General features: G+C 34.4%; 3 protein-coding genes across 5 annotated transcripts; 1 reads left to right on the forward strand and 2 right to left on the reverse strand.

Annotated features, from left to right (window-relative positions):
- The first annotated feature begins 341 nt into the window (after positions 1-341).
- LOC115699533 (uncharacterized) lies at positions 342-1,099 on the forward strand. Its single transcript, XM_030626998.2, has one exon. It carries the CDS (start codon positions 342-344, stop codon positions 891-893), a length of 552 nt encoding a protein of 183 aa, XP_030482858.1. The 3' UTR covers positions 894-1,099.
- A 358-nt stretch (positions 1,100-1,457) lies between these two features.
- On the reverse strand, positions 1,458-4,102 carry LOC115699526 (xyloglucan O-acetyltransferase 4). 2 transcript variants are annotated; one of them, XM_030626985.2, is made up of 3 exons: positions 3,640-4,102; positions 3,260-3,546; positions 1,458-2,402 (listed from the first exon to the last, which is right to left on the reverse strand). In XM_030626985.2, exons 1-3 carry the CDS (start codon positions 3,887-3,889, stop codon positions 1,629-1,631), a joined length of 1,311 nt encoding a protein of 436 aa, XP_030482845.1. In that variant the 5' UTR covers positions 3,890-4,102; the 3' UTR covers positions 1,458-1,628. The 2 variants fall into 2 exon arrangements, with proteins under 2 accessions (XP_030482845.1, XP_030482846.1); XM_030626986.2 differs by having other exon boundaries at positions 3,260-3,543; positions 3,640-4,050.
- Positions 4,103-7,237: 3,135 nt separating this feature from the next.
- On the reverse strand, positions 7,238-14,833 carry LOC115700362 (xyloglucan O-acetyltransferase 4-like). 2 transcript variants are annotated; one of them, XM_030627926.2, is made up of 3 exons: positions 14,492-14,833; positions 12,913-13,578; positions 7,238-7,414 (listed from the first exon to the last, which is right to left on the reverse strand). In XM_030627926.2, exons 1-3 carry the CDS (start codon positions 14,573-14,575, stop codon positions 7,307-7,309), a joined length of 858 nt encoding a protein of 285 aa, XP_030483786.2. In that variant the 5' UTR covers positions 14,576-14,833; the 3' UTR covers positions 7,238-7,306. The 2 variants fall into 2 exon arrangements, with proteins under 2 accessions (XP_030483786.2, XP_060959009.1); XM_061103026.1 differs by lacking the exon at positions 7,238-7,414 and having other exon boundaries at positions 11,610-13,578.
- Between the last annotated feature and the right edge of the window lie 1,379 nt (positions 14,834-16,212).

Consider the following 16,212-nt stretch of genomic DNA (forward strand, 5'->3'; position numbering starts at 1 on the left):
CAAAAAATCTTCCATTTTTTATTTTATTTTGCTTTATTCCTCGTCTATTTTCGATTGAAAAAGCTTCCACTCATCCACCTTCCACACGTGCTTCACCCCATTTTCTGTTTAGCTTAATATTTTGCTTTCATTTTCGTTTTTGGTCTCAAGTGTTTGTATCTCTCTCTAGGTTTTTAGTTTTGGGGAAGAACTGGAATCTGGCTCAATCTGATTCTCACATATTGTGTGTATAATTGTTTGTTTCTCCATCTGGGTATTCTTAGATCTTGATTTTGATTACTGGGTATCTCTTATTTTCATCTAATTCGATCTGATCTGTTCTGAATTTAATTCTTGGGGCAATGTCACAAGGCTATGCCATCGAGCTTTACTTCGATCCAGCACTGGAAAATCAGGTCTTGAAGGCCTGGAACGTCCTTGCACGCCGTCAGATTAGTACCCAACTCATCGAAATTGAATCACGTCCACACATCACTCTCTTCTCAACCTCCTCGATCGAACCCACAAAGCTTGAATCGGTCATCAAAGGGTTTGCATCAAAGCAAGATCCTTTACCGTTGTCTTTCTCTTCAATTGGGAGTCTTTCAAACGACAACAATGTCCTGTTTCTAGGCCCAACACCTTCAATGTCGTTGCTCCAATTCCACTCTCAATTGTGTGAGTTAATGAAGAAAGAAGGAGTCGAAATTGGGGAGGAGTATCGTCCTGATTCATGGATCCCTTACTGTGCTGTAGCTCAAGAAGTTCCCAAGGCTCGTATGGCTGAAGCTTTTTGTGTGTTGAGGGAGTTGAAATTGCCTGTTACTGGCTACGCCATGGATATTGGCTTGGTTGAGTTTTCTCCAGTTCGTGAACACTTCTCTTTTGTGCTTGGTAATACATTAGAAGCTTGAATTTTGATTTTTTTAGCTTTGTTGAAGAATTGTTGTTTTGTGTTTTGTTCATTTTTAGATATTTAGTTTTTGGCTTTGGTTTTTAATCCAATAATGCCTTTTTCATGTTGTTGTAATTACAATGGTGCTGCTGCTATTTTTAGCATAGACTGCATAGTAACAAAATTTGCATTTTTATGTTTAATAACATTCTTTTCTCTTTCTCATCTCATATTTTGCTATTTTTGATTGAGTATATTGGATATTTTCTTAAAATTAGTATATTATTAGTTCTGGTTTAACAGTTCCTGGCTGCAGATTTTGTTCTTCTCTTAATAGTATGCTATATATACATATTGACTCTACACATCTAATAAAAATAAAATTTTCCATTTTTACCTATTGAGTGAGAAAATGTGTAATTTTTTCTCTGTAATTCTCTATTGCCTTTTCCTTTTGGCATTTTTTTTTGTATGTAATTTAACCATATGATTTTTATAATGAAGAGGCAAACAAACCTTGGTAATGTGGTTTAACTCTTAAAGATATCAATGAAATAGAAGTGAAGATGTTAAAAGATATCAATAAAGTAAAACTCATTTTTCAGTATTATTTGCAACAGTAACCATGCCCCATAATAAATTTTATTGAGAGTATTATATATGTCCATTTATGAAAATTGGACACAAATAAATAGATTGTAAAATCAGTATGGTGTATAGTTTTATATTAACTAATAAGAACCCTATTCTTGTATCATGAAAATATACCCAATTCCTTCCTCATAACAGCCATCAAAAAATGGCTCCAATGATCCACAGGACCTGGCATGCACCAGTGGACACAGTCATTGTAACCTTTCATCCATTTGTTGCCCCAATGAGAACCAGGATGCCCATCTGGTCTCATAAGCATAGCCCTAGTCACATCCACAACTCCAAACTTCTTTCCTTGCTTCTTTCCTATTTCTCTAGCCCTTTCCATCTCTTCCACTTGAATGTTCCTCATTTCCCACTCGAAAACCCCCAAATCGAGCTCCTCTTTACTCAGGGGACTCGTTCGGTTACAGTAACCTCCGGTGTTCCAAAATCCATTCTCGAAGTGAGCTGGTGCAAATGTCCTCACCAGCGTCACAAGACCGTTGCAGTTCTTGCAGGCGTTTATGTGATCAAATGCTGTTCTAAATGCCATTCGAACTGCAAAGCTAATGTCGTGTTTTGTGATGTTTGGTTCATTGCAGTAGACACAACCTGTCAAGCTATTGCCTTGGTGAAGATACATAACTCGGAAGAACCAATGTCCATCAGAGATTATGGCATAGTCTAATTCAGGAAGAAAATCAGCCCAGCTATTCTCAACCTTGTCAAGCTGGAGATCGAAGGCGCTTGTCCCAGTTCCATTGACCATTCTCTCTTCTCCTACAATGAGAAACTTGGTCCACAAAATCATAAGGGTGAAATCATGATTAGGAAAGTACCATTTCTTGAACCGATCTTCAGTGTCCTTGTAAATTTCCAAAGGAATTTCCTCCTGCAATGTCAATAATCTCTATTAGCTGTGTAAAACTAATATCTTAACTTTGAATTTAACAATTTGATGGCAAATTATACTTCGTTTTTTATAATCATCATCTACCAAAATCAACTGCAAAATTAGTAACTACTTTCAGTTCCCACTTCAAATTTCAACTATAGATTGGTTATCAAGGTTTGACCACTACTTTTGTCAAACAATAACTCCCAACAAAAATAATTATATTACACGATTCTAAGTAGCTTTTCCAAACTAATAGTCTAATACAAAAGAGAACAAAGAAAACTCTCAGAGCAAGCTACATTAATATTCTCCATTGTTCCACATGACTCTAAACCTTCACCTATTAAGTTCAATTTTCATTTAGATTAGGTTTGGTAACAGAATGTATTGAAATAAAATTTAAAATGTATAAAAATTTAATAAAATAATTATTAAATTTTTTCTATATTAAAATGATTTTTCATTCTATTTTAAAATAAAATAATCAAAAGAAAATTCATCTAACATTACAATACTCTAAAATGTAACCAAAAACAATAGATTATTTCATTTCCATTCCATTTGAATAATGCCAACAACACAAAAGGTTTTCATAGACACATGGCAAACAAATTGTTCTTCCTCTGTTTTTTTTTTCTCCTAACATTATCATGCCAATGGTAATAATAAAACAGTGTTCATCTCCATTCAAGTGTTTATATTTATAAAAATTATATTGTAAAGTTTCATATTCTTAATTACTTACAAAATTGCATGCAATGAATAATGAAATAATAATAAAAAAAACCATCCAAGTAATGATAAATTTAGAGTCTTTAAACAAAGCCCAAAAAAGAACTGAACTGACTAACCTGTGATAAAAGACAAAGCAGAGACTCTATATGGTTCCTAGCCACTGAGTCTCCAATAAAGGCCATTTTCTTGCCTCGAACCATCTCCATAAAGGCCATGGAATCAAACATTGGTAACTCACAATTTTCAGGTTTCCATCTCCAATTAACAAAATCCACATCTTGTCTTCCATGTTTGAAACAATTCTTCGAATCAGGAATAGTTGTACAACTTGAATTGGTATAAACAGAGCCTTTCAGTTCTGGAATCCAGTGACCTGTAAACAAATCACAATTCTCCACTTCTTCTACACACAATTAAGAATCATTATCAATAACAAATACAAATTTGATGAAAAAAGAAAACTTGGGTTGTGTCCAAATTTTTTATTTTTGTTTACCAAAATGATCAGTTTTGGGAAAGTTGCCTTGAAGTTCATGAAGGTTTTGGACTGAAGTAAGGCCTTGTTTGGATGTGACCTTAAAAGGGATTGGAGAAAAGAGAAGGAAGAAACTGAATAATACAGTGATTAAAGCAAAAGAAGTGAACAAGAAAGGAACAATCTTTCCCATCTTGGACCATTTCTCTCTTTTATCGTAGTGTTTAAGTCTTTCTGAGAAAAGAGTACTTGTAGTTGTAGACTTCATCATTGAAAGACAAAGAGAAAAAGAAAGAAACAAAGAAAGTCTAATGTGTATATATATAAAAAAAATGAAATAATGAGAGAATAATATGTAACTTTCATCATTGTTTTTCTTTTGAGATATCTCTCATGATCTTTGGTTACCTTTTTTAAGTTTGATTTGCTTAAATATTTTGGAAGAGAAAAAGGTAAGAAATGGTAAAAAATTACCAAAACAAAAAGATTATTGCTTTAATGGTGTTTAGTATCTTTTATAAGTAACACTTTACTATTAATTTTTAAAATTATTAATATGAGACTGAGAAATGTGCTAAATACGAAGGAATAATTACATAAGGCACTAATTTTTGTAAAATATTTACAGTTTTACGTTCAAAGAATATTTTTTTACATTTTTACGGTTTTCTAAAAAATAACACGAAAACAATATAAAATCACCAAGAAAACAACATAAAAGTAACATCAAAATAACAACAAAAAAACAACAAAAAATAACATACATATAACAAAAAATTAGTAACAAATGAACAAAATTTCAACATAAAAAGACCGTATTTTATAGAAATAAAATCAAAAAAATCGTAAAAATGTTAAAAATTTCGTAAAACCGTATTTTTGTTAGTTTTTTGTTGTTTTTGTGCATTTGTGAAATTAACCCAAATACTAATGGTGTCTTTTATTAATTTTTTTTTTTAAAAAAAAAGGTGTAAAGTTATTGTGGAAAGTAACGTCATTCGTGAGAGTGTGACACGTGGCTTTGAAAGATAATAAATAAGGTTGGAATTTTTAGCAAAATGTTACCATTGATGCTTGGGTGGGTCATTACTATTCTGAAAGATTAGCCTTATTTCACGGCATAATATATTGAAATAGTGATGTGTATTGTGTGTTTGTTGTGTGTATGAATCTTACAAATAAAGGCTCTTCCCATATTCATACTTTTCCAAATGAAAATTGCCACTAAGCCATGAGCTATGACTATTGAGACAAACTAGAATATGGTTAACTCCAAAATAAGACACTTGCAAATCAGTCGACACCTTTTTCAACTTTTAATAAGGCATAGTAGAGAAAATCCAATCAAATCAAACGGTTACTATAATAAACGATCAGATGAGCATAAAATCAGAGCCGTTGAAGAGACTGGCACATGTACTTTTATACTAGAAGTAGAAGAAGTGGTTCAAATTATTTATCAGTTTAAAATTGATATCATCCCTTACCGACATTCTAACGTCAAGAGTGAAGTATAACCTAAATAATAATCTATCTATGTATATAAATGAAAATTTATGTATTTTATATTTTTTTTTAATATATTTTTACAATTATTTTATTTAAAATTTTAAGTTTTTTGTAAAAAAAAAAAAAAGAAATTTGATTTTCTATACTTATAAACTCATAAAATTTTTTTCCTAAACCAAAAATTTCAACCCTAAAAAAACTATACCTTTTTTTTCAAAACCTCAAAAATATCCCCCTCACAATATTCTCTCTCTCTGCATCATCCCTCTCTCTCTCTCTCTATCTCACCCCAACCGCCCACCCTCACCCGAACCACCCTCACCCACGAAAACCCTCACCCAAGATCAGCCCCAACCCGAACCACCCTCACCCACGGTCGTCGACCACCCTCACCCACGATCAACCCCAACCCGAACCACCCTCACCCACGAAAACCCCAACCCGAACCACCTTCACCCACGAATCCCAACCCCAACCCGAACGACGGTCGAAGCCCAGTTCACCGCCGGTCCCACGAATCCCAGGCCCCCCATCACCGACGGTCGAAGCCCACGAATCCCAGGCCCCCTCTTCACCGCCGGTCCATCAAATCGAAAGCAAAAAAAAAGGAAAAAAAGCCCCAGGTCCGATGGTCGGACCATGGGGTCCGACCAATCGGACCCATCGGACCCATGGTCCGACCATCGGACCCCTCTCTCTTTGTCTCTCTCAAATCGAATGAAAAAAAAAAAAAAAAAAAAAAAAAAAAACCAGGTCCGATTGGTCGGACCCCATCGGACCCCATGGTCCGACCATCGGACCTGGGGTGTGGGATGCCGAGATAGAGAGAGAAAGAGAGATGTTGTGAGAGTTTGAGGGTATTTTTGGGTTTTGAAAAAAAAGGTATAGTTTTTTTAGAGTTTAAATTTTTGGTTTAGGGAAAAAAATTTAAGATTTTCTAAGTATAGAAAATCAAATTTCCCAAAAAAAATTACTTTATATATTATTTTTAACTTTAGTTTTTAAATTTACCGTTTTTGTTGCTCTAGTAGTTTGGATTTTTACAGTAGTTTCCGTTAGTTGTTATAGGGGTTTCTGTATAGAATTTCATAAAAAAAAATCCCATAAAAAAAATTATATTATTTTTTACTAACATAAGAAAAAATTTCAAATGTGATTTATAAAATCTAAAAATAATTTTTTTTTTTTACTTTAATGTTATCCAAAATATTTGTAATTTTTTGTAAAAGACAATTTAGCAAAAATAATGTACCGGGTATTTTCATGGCCTCTAATGAGACGACATAACCAATAAGAAAAAGTATAGATGGTAATTATACTTGCGTGTTCGTCTTTGCAGAAGAAAAAACTCACTAATGTAAATGGCTATATCTCTACAAACCAAAAGAAAATGATTGGTTGGAATTCCGTAACTTGAAGCTGTTCAATCAAGTTTTATTGGCAAAACAAACATGACGGAGTATTTGTAATCCCAATGCACTTTGCAATAAGCTTTTGAAAGCAAGATACTTACCTAATGGTGATATCCAGGGCCGGCCCTAAGCATAGGCGGGCTAGGCCTGTGCTTAGGGCCCACCTAGTTCAGGGGCCTAAAAAAAATTTATCTATTTTTAAAATTACATATTTTTTTATCAATTTTGAAAAATACCATATTTTGTTCTAAATGAGGGCTCAAAAATATTTTTTTTTCCTATGCCCACTAAATTTCAGGACCCGCCCTGGTGATATCATTGGGGCAAAATGTGGTTCTCATGCTTCGTTTGTTTGGCAAAATTTAGTGTTCGCATCATTGAAAATCCTTGGATGCCAAGACCTTCTAGTTTTAAAATCTATGACAACCCAAGTTTTTCAAAACAACACTTTGCAATACATTTAAAGTTGGTCAATGAAAAATGAGTGGGGAGTGATAATTATTTGTGAAGAGAAGAATTACAAATAAAGAATAAAAGAGATGCAGGAAAATTAGGGTTTCATTCTTTTTTTTGAGTGTAGCGTAATGGTATTTTACAATCATATATTAGCTTAATAGCTTAAAGGTCCGGGGTTCGAACCCATGACCTCTCCCTTTTTCCCATCCCTCCCTCACCACTAAGCTAGCCTTAGTGGCAAATTAGGGTTTCATTCAATTGCAAAGATTATACACTACTAACTATACTCTTGTTTATAATAAAACTAGTTACTAAACTAGAGACATCTTTCTCATAGCTGCCATCAAAAAATGGTTCCAATAATCCACAGGCCCAGGCATACACCAATGTGTACAATCATTATAACCTTTCATCCATTTTGTAGGAATTTTGCTTGGTGAAATTCCAAGTTTAACCTACACCACTCAAGAAAACTGGTCAAAACGACAGGGACAAAGTTGTCCCAGAAAATTCAATTTAAAACCCAATCAACGACAACAAAAAACTTGGTCGTTCCTTTCCTGCACGACAATGAAGCTTGTCGTTTTCACTCACACGACAAATCGTTTAAACCAAACGATTTGTCGTTCTGGATTGAACAAAACTAAGTTCAATCAGAGCTAACCCTAGCTCATTTGCACCTTCGAACATTCGAGAGTTTCTCAAACTCTCTCTCTCTTTCTCTCTGCCTTCTCTCTGGTTCTCAAACCCTAGAACCAGAGATCCTCCTCGATCTATTGATCGATCTTACCCAGAAACCTTCCCAGAAACAACCCAAAACACACACACACAAATATCAAACATAGATCATTAGGTTAGGGTTAGAAAAATGAACACCAGAGATTATAGAGGTTCGCCCTAAATCAGGGGTACATCCTCTTTGAGCTCGCCTTGAAGATCGACCTCAGATCTTTCACTATGAAGCATGAATATTACAACAGGTAAGAAATCCAAGTCACAGATCGACTGGTATTTCTGGGTTTTTCTCTCTTGTGTTTTCTGTGTTTATTTCTCTCTTGTTTTTCTGGTTTCTCACACTAACTCTTTTCTGTTTCTTGTGCATGTACTTGAAAAACATCTGGAGCTGAAGAACTTTCTCAGATCTGGTAACCTAGGGCTTTTTGCATCTGGTATATTTTCATTTCTTCTCTTCTGTTCCTTTTATAGTTGTAGTTCTAGGGTTGATCACAGAACTAGGAGTTAGTTACAACTTCGGTTGTAACTAACAACTAGTTCTTGATCCACTAGAGGCGAAGCCACCTAGGATCTGATGGTCTGTTGTATTCTGTTTGCTTTTATTTGTAATTTTCACTTCATCTGTAAAACTGTAATAATAAAGGTTACAGTGAGGTCTAATTTTAACAATTTCCACCTTAGATCTCATCTGTAATCTTTATTATCATAGTTCTTCGTCCTCAAGGGTCTTAGCTCATAGTGGTAGTGGTCATCCACCACTACCAACCCCTAACAAGTCCAGGCAGTGCTTGAACTTGGTTAAGGGTAGCACCTTAGTACCGATATCAGAAGGATTCTCTTCAGTGGGAACTTTCTCTATCTGTACAACCTTCTGTGTCACTTTATCTCGTATAAAGTGATACTTTATTTCCACATGTTTGGTTCTGTCATGAAAGACAGGATTCTTACACAAGTGGATACAACTTTAATTTGTCTGAATAGATTGTAGGTTCTTCATCTAGGAGTTTAAGTTCATCTAGTAGTCCTTTAAGCCAAATGGCTTCTTTAATAGCTTCTGTAACAGCTACATACTCAGATTCTGTTGTAGATAATGCTACAACAGGCTGCAGTTGTACTTTCCAGCTGATACAATTTCTAGGTCAAATTGAGTAGCTATGGTAAGTATAATTCTGATGGTTTTATACTTAGCCACAGGTGAGAATATCTCATTAAAATCTATCCCTTCTTTCTGTGTAAATCCCTTAGCCACTAGTCTTGCCTTAAACTTCTTAGGATCTGTCTCAGTGAGTCCTTCTTTGTGTTTGAAAAGCCACTTGCATGAAACTATGCTCTTTCCTTTAGGTTTCTTCACTAGTATCCAGGTTTTGTTCTTTCTCAGAGATTCCATCTCTGTGTCCATTGCCTTGGACCATTTCTTGGCATCTTTATCAGTCATAGCTTCTTCATAGGACTTAGGTTCTGTCATTTCCACTCCCATAGCACAAAAGAATGCATAGGCTAGCACTTCTTCCCAAGCTGTGAAGCTGAATCTCTGTGTAGGTCTAGGAACTCTTCTAGTTCTGTCTCTGGTCAGTTGATAGTCTTGGATTTCCTCATTTTCTTGTCCTTCTTCAGTAATAGGTTCCACCTGAATGTTGTCATCCTGAACTTGGTCATTTCCTACCAAGTTTTCATCTCCCTGAGTATTTTCCACCTGTTCTGGTTCCACCTGAACAGTATTAGGTTGAGTGTTCCTTGTTTGCATGTCCACAGATGTGCCTGCAAGGTTAGTGTCTAAAGTAGGACTAGATATAGCATTGTTATTAGTAATACAAGGAAATAAGTCTTCCTTAAAAACAACATCCCTACTGTTTATAGCTTTAAAACCTTGTTTCTCTCTTACCCATAATCTGTAGCCTTTAGTACCTTCAGGATAGCCTAGGAACACACATTTTAGAGCTCTAGGCTCTAACTTACCAACACTCTGATGTGCATAGGCTGCACATCCAAATACTCTTAAGTTTGAGAGATCAGGAGGCTTACCTGACCAGATCTCCTCTGGTGTCTTGAATTCAATGGCACTGGATGGACTTCTGTTCACCAGGTATGCTGCTGTTAACACAGCTTCTCCCCAAAATCCTTTAGTAAGCCCAGATTGCAATAATAGGCATCTGACCTTGTTCATCAAGGTCCTATTCATCCTCTCAGCTACCCCATTCTGTTGAGGAGTAATTCTCACAGTTCTGTGCCTTTGAATTCCAACAGAGCCACAATACCTGTTAAATTCATCACTGCAAAACTCTAAGCCATTGTCAGTCCTTAGGGTTTTAACCCTTTGATTAGTTAAATTTTCCATTAGGGTTTTCCATTGTATGAATTTGGATAAAGCCTCATTTTTATTTTTAAGTAAAAATACCCAAACCTTTCTAGAATGGTCATCAACAATAGACATAAAATACACATTTCCACCATGTGTTGGAGTTTTCTCTGGTCCCCAAAGATCAGAGTGAACATACTCCAATATGTGCTTAGTTTTGTGAATACCAGTTTTAAACTTTAACCTATGATGTTTACCTAGGACACAGGATTCACAGAAATCCACTTTACTTACTCTGTCCTTACCCAGTAGCCTTTGATCACTCATGATCTGTAGGCCTTTCTCACTGATATGCCCCAGCCTTCTGTGCCATAGGACAGCTTTTAGGTCTTCTGGATTCTTGGTATTTGCATTGTTGCAGTGAGTCACTGGTTCTCCATCTAAGTAGTATAACCCTTCATGTTTGTGTCCTCTGATTATTGTCATAGCACCCTTACTTAGCTTCATTGAACCTGCTTCAATTTTGCTAACAATACCCATGTCATCTAGAACACTTATAGAAATTAAATTTCTAGCAAGATTAGGTACATACCTTACACCAGTTAGGGTTCTGACAATCCCATCAAACATTTTAAAACTTACATTACCTGAACCTTCTATATTGCAAGTGTTGTTATTTCCCAGAATTACTTTGCCACCATTAGAATTTCTGTAATCAGTTAGGATTTCCCTAGAGTTTGTCATGTGAAAAGTACACCCAGAATCCAAAATCCAGTCATCTTTGAAAGATGTAGATGCAACATAAACTTCACCACTATCATAGCCATCTGAGTAGTTTGCTTCCTGTTGCTTGTCATTTTGTTGCCTGTTTTGATCTGATCTTTCTGGAAACCTTCCACCTTTCTTGTTCTTGTATTTGTTGTTGTAGAAATAGCAGTCTTTCTTGTAGTGTCCAGGTTTTCCACAATAGAAACAACCTGTAGAATCACCAGAATCTCTTGATGGTGATCTATTCTTTCCTTTGTTTGAGTTTCTATGATGATGTGCACTATTACTTCTACCCCTGTTCTGGTAGGATTTCTTGTGAGATGGCCTTCCCCTGCTTAGGTTCATTTCACCATGTCCAGAATTGGATTTTTCACTCTTCATCTCTAAGTCTTTAGATTTTAGGGCAGAGATGACTTCATCAAGTGTGATTGAAGTCCTTCCATACTTGATAGCTGTCTTTACCTCTCTGTATGAATCAGGCAATGAATTCAAAATGATTATTGCCTGATTTTCATCACTTAGAGCTTCATTCTCTCCTGAATTTGCCAATTCAATGTGCATTCTGAGAAACTCATCAAGATTCTGATCTAGGGTTTTAGTGTGACTCATCTTAAATCCAAAGATCCTTTCTTTTAGGTAGATCTTGTTAGTTAGGGACTTCTGTTGAAACTGCTCTTCAAGTTTCTTCCAAATTTTAGCTGGTGTTTCTTCTTTATCAACCAATCTGATAATTGCATCAGAAAGGTTGAAAATTATGATTCCAGTGGCTGTTTCCAACAGTTCTTCTTGTTGAATCTTTGAAGTGTTTTCTGGCCATTCAATAGGGTCTTCAAGAACCCTAAGTAGTTTCTGTTGAGCCAGCAGGGATCTGATCTTTCTCCTCCAGATCCTGTAATCACCAGATCCATCAAAACGATCAATGTCAACCTTGATATTGCTCATGTTAGAGAAATCAAAATTAAATTGAGTTGAGTTTAGAAAGATTTGTTTATTATCAGTTTGTGGAATTTCCACAGGTTTCCCACTGTCCACAACTTCTTGTTGTGTTTCTTCTTCTTCTCCCAGTCTTGATCACTTTCTTGATTCTTTCTTGAGTTGATTTAAGCTTGAACCAAAGCTCTGATACCACTGTAGGAATTTTGCTTGGTGAAATTCCAAGTTTAACCTACACCACTCAAGAAAACTGGTCAAAACGACAGGGACAAAGTTGTCCCAGAAAATTCAATTTAAAACCCAATCAACGACAACAAAAAACTTGGTCGTTCCTTTCCTGCACGACAATGAAGCTTGTCGTTTTCACTCACACGACAAATCGTTTAAACCAAACGATTTGTCGTTCTGGATTGAACAAAACTAAGTTCAATCAGAGCTAACCCTAGCTCATTTGCACCTTCGAACATTCGAGAGTTTCTCAAACTCTCTCTCTCTTTCTCTCTGCCTTCTCTCTGGTTCTCAAACCCTAGAACCAGAGATCCTCCTCGATCTATTGATCGATCTTACCCAGAAACCTTCCCAGAAACAACCCAAAACACACACACACAAATATCAAACATAGATCATTAGGTTAGGGTTAGAAAAATGAACACCAGAGATTATAGAGGTTCGCCCTAAATCAGGGGTACATCCTCTTTGAGCTCGCCTTGAAGATCGACCTCAGATCTTTCACTATGAAGCATGAATATTACAACAGGTAAGAAATCCAAGTCACAGATCGACTGGTATTTCTGGGTTTTTCTCTCTTGTGTTTTCTGTGTTTATTTCTCTCTTGTTTTTCTGGTTTCTCACACTAACTCTTTTCTGTTTCTTGTGCATGTACTTGAAAAACATCTGGAGCTGAAGAACTTTCTCAGATCTGGTAACCTAGGGCTTTTTGCATCTGGTATATTTTCATTTCTTCTCTTCTGTTCCTTTTATAGTTGTAGTTCTAGGGTTGATCACAGAACTAGGAGTTAGTTACAACTTCGGTTGTAACTAACAACTAGTTCTTGATCCACTAGAGGCGAAGCCACCTAGGATCTGATGGTCTGTTGTATTCTGTTTGCTTTTATTTGTAATTTTCACTTCATCTGTAAAACTGTAATAATAAAGGTTACAGTGAGGTCTAATTTTAACACATTTGTTATCCCAATGAGACCCTGGATGCCCATCTCTCCTCATCTTCATAGCTCTAGTCACATCCACAACTCCAAACTTACATTTATTTCCTTTCTTAACTCCAATTTCTCTTGCTCTTTCCATCTCTTCCAATTGGGATTTCCTTATTTCCCACTCAAATCCGTCCAAATCGATCTTCACTTCACTCGACGGACTTGTTCTGTTACAACTACCCCCAGTGTTCCATAACCCATTCTCGAAATGAGATGGTGAATATGTCCTCATCAGAGTTACAAGACTACAATTCTTACAAGAGTTGATGAAATCGAATGTGGTTCGAAATGCCATTCGAATCGCAAAGTTGCTCTTGTGTTGTGTTGTGTTTGGTTTGTTGTTGCAATAAACACAACCTATCAAGTTGTTGTTTTTGTGAAGATACATAATTCTAAAGAACCAATGTCCAGTTGAGATTATGGCATAGTTTAACTTTGGTAGAATATTAGCCCAACTATTATCTACCTTGTCAAGATGAAGATTGTATGTGCCTGAACTTGTTCCATTCATCATTATCTCATCTGCTTCTATTAGAAATTTTGACCATATAATCATAAGGGTGAAATCATGACTAGTAAAGTACCATTTCTTGAATCGATCTTCAGAGTCCTTATAAATTTCTAAAGGAATTTCCTCCTACAATATCAATAAAAATATGTTATTAATGTGAAAAAAAAAATTCTTATATATCACTTTTTTTTTCCTTCTTAAATTTATTGTCATCATATTATTTGTTTCAGTGGGTTGTAGTTGTAGAATATTGGGTTAGATTAGTTATGTTTTTAATAAGACATCTTAAAAAATTGTTATATCAAATATAATTGTGAATATTACTCATTTTTTTTAATTAATTATTATGTTTTTTCTCAGAATATATGTTGCATTATAAAATAAAAATGGAGTTATAAATTGTAGTGAAAAATTATTAAATTCAGAAAGAAAAAAAATTGCAAATATGAATTAAGTGAATCTTAATTAAGATTACTTTGAATTTCATTTCATCAATTAATAAATTGCTTATTAAGATTTGATGATCAATTTTGTCAAACAATTACCCGAACCAAAATGATGCATGTACTAAGGAAAGATCACAATATAACACGAATGAAGAGTAGTTTTTTTAAAATTTTATTGTTATTAGACACTTTAAGGTATCCAACACCATATTGATATGAAGCATTATAAGTGACTCGCGAGTTCTTATATTATTTATTAAATCAAAATGTGTGGAACTCGATATTAAATTGCACGAATAAGGATATCCAACTCTTGTGGTTCCCCTTTGCATTTCTAAAAATAATAGAGAAAAGTGCCACAAATTGCAAGAGCAAACATTTGATATATTTTCCATATTGAGTTCAATAATCAATATTCATTTGGTATATTTAGTAGTTTCAAGAAAAAAGTGACATGATATTGATATGTACATAACATCTTTATAGCTATTGTTATTTATGAATTTGACTATAAATTAAAGTTTCAAAGACTATAACAAATCAAATGCATGATGCAATGAATGGTAAGAAGAAGAAAAAAAGTGTGTACTGACCTGAGACAATAAACAAAGCAAAGACTCAACATGGTTCCTAGCCAATGAGTCTCCAATAAAAGCCATTTTTTTGCCTCGAACCATCTCCAAAAAGGCCTTAGCATCAAACCTTGGCAACTCACAGTTTTCAGGTTTCCATTTCCAATTAAGAAAATTCACATCTTGTCTTCCATTTTTGAAACAATTCTTCGATTCAGGAATAGTTTTACAGCTTAAATTGGTATAAAGAGAGCCACTCGGTTCTGGAACCCAATGACCTGTAAACAAGTCACAATTCTCCTCTTCTTCTACATTAACTACCAAAACAGAACACACATTATTAATGTTTCTAAATAGAATAAATATTCAAAGTTGAACAAATAGGAAAATCCAATTACCAAACTCAGTTTTGGGAAGGCTGTCTTGATCAACTACTCCATGAAGGTTTTGGACAGAACTAATAAGGCCTTGTTGGGAAATGACCTTAAAAGGGTTTGGCCTCATAGGAAAGAAACTCAATATAATGACTATGGTCAAAGAAATGAATAAGAAAGGAACCATCTTTCCCATCTTGGACAATCTCTCTTTTGTTTTTACAAAAAAGAAGAGTACTTATAGACTTTTATCAAAATCCAATCCTATAAAAAAAAAAAAATTGAAATAATTAGAGAATAATACAAGTAACTTTCATCATGAATTGTAGTGCCTTGCATACCTCTGTTTTATATTTTATGTATCTAACAACATTATCAAATTTGGTCATATTACACAACCAAACACTAGTGTAGCATATAATAATTGTCTAGCTAGAGTTTGACACAAGCCAAGTTTGGGAGCTTAATTCGAATCTACATATAAAGGTTCCAACATAAAATCAAAGATATTCTAATTAAAATAAGGGAAATAAGTTAAAAGATATAGTAAAGTAGAAGCACATTAACCAAATATTAGTAAAGATGGGTGGTTAATGTGAAGTTGTTATATCTTAGAAAGATAATTATACGTGTTATCACTGAGAATTGCCTAAAATAATTAGTCGTGCATGCACGAGCATGTGTGGCGTTGACTGTTGGGGACAATTTTTTTAAAGGCTAAAAAAAATTACTAATTTAATTTATGAGATTTTTTTTTATTATTATTTTTTAAGTGTCACCAACGTATACATATAATGATATAAATAATAATATATGATTGTATTTTGAACGCCTTTAGGTGTCATCAACGTATATTTTGTGGCAAGGTGTCACATTTTTTTTCCTGGTAAATAATTACCCTATATTTTATTGTAACATAATATCTTATTTTTCCAACAATATCTATTTAGTAATTATAATTTGATTTTGAATGGTACCTTAAGCTCAACAATCACCAATTTTTTATTTTATCAATGTGATCGAGTTGTATTTGTAATTAAGGAATTGAATTTAAATTTGAAACTTATACAGTTGAGGACAATTTGGTTTTATAATGAAATTTATTGGCTAAATTTGATCTTAGTATATTTTTTAATTACATAGATATTAACTCTTCTTATTTAATTTTATATTTTACAAAATTAATTAAATAAATCACATAAGCAAGATATAAAAAAAAAAATAAATAAATAAAAAAAAAAATTAGATAATTGTAGCCAACGTAACCTAAATAAAACAATTTGATATTGTCCAATTTAAGACATCCAAGTAAAACAAACTATTTGAGGCGAAAAGAGAACCATCTACAGTTTGAGGAGGTGGTTTGGA

This window comes from Cannabis sativa, chromosome 8 (assembly GCF_029168945.1).
Source record: "Cannabis sativa cultivar Pink pepper isolate KNU-18-1 chromosome 8, ASM2916894v1, whole genome shotgun sequence".
Classification (NCBI taxonomy): domain Eukaryota; kingdom Viridiplantae; phylum Streptophyta; class Magnoliopsida; order Rosales; family Cannabaceae; genus Cannabis; species Cannabis sativa.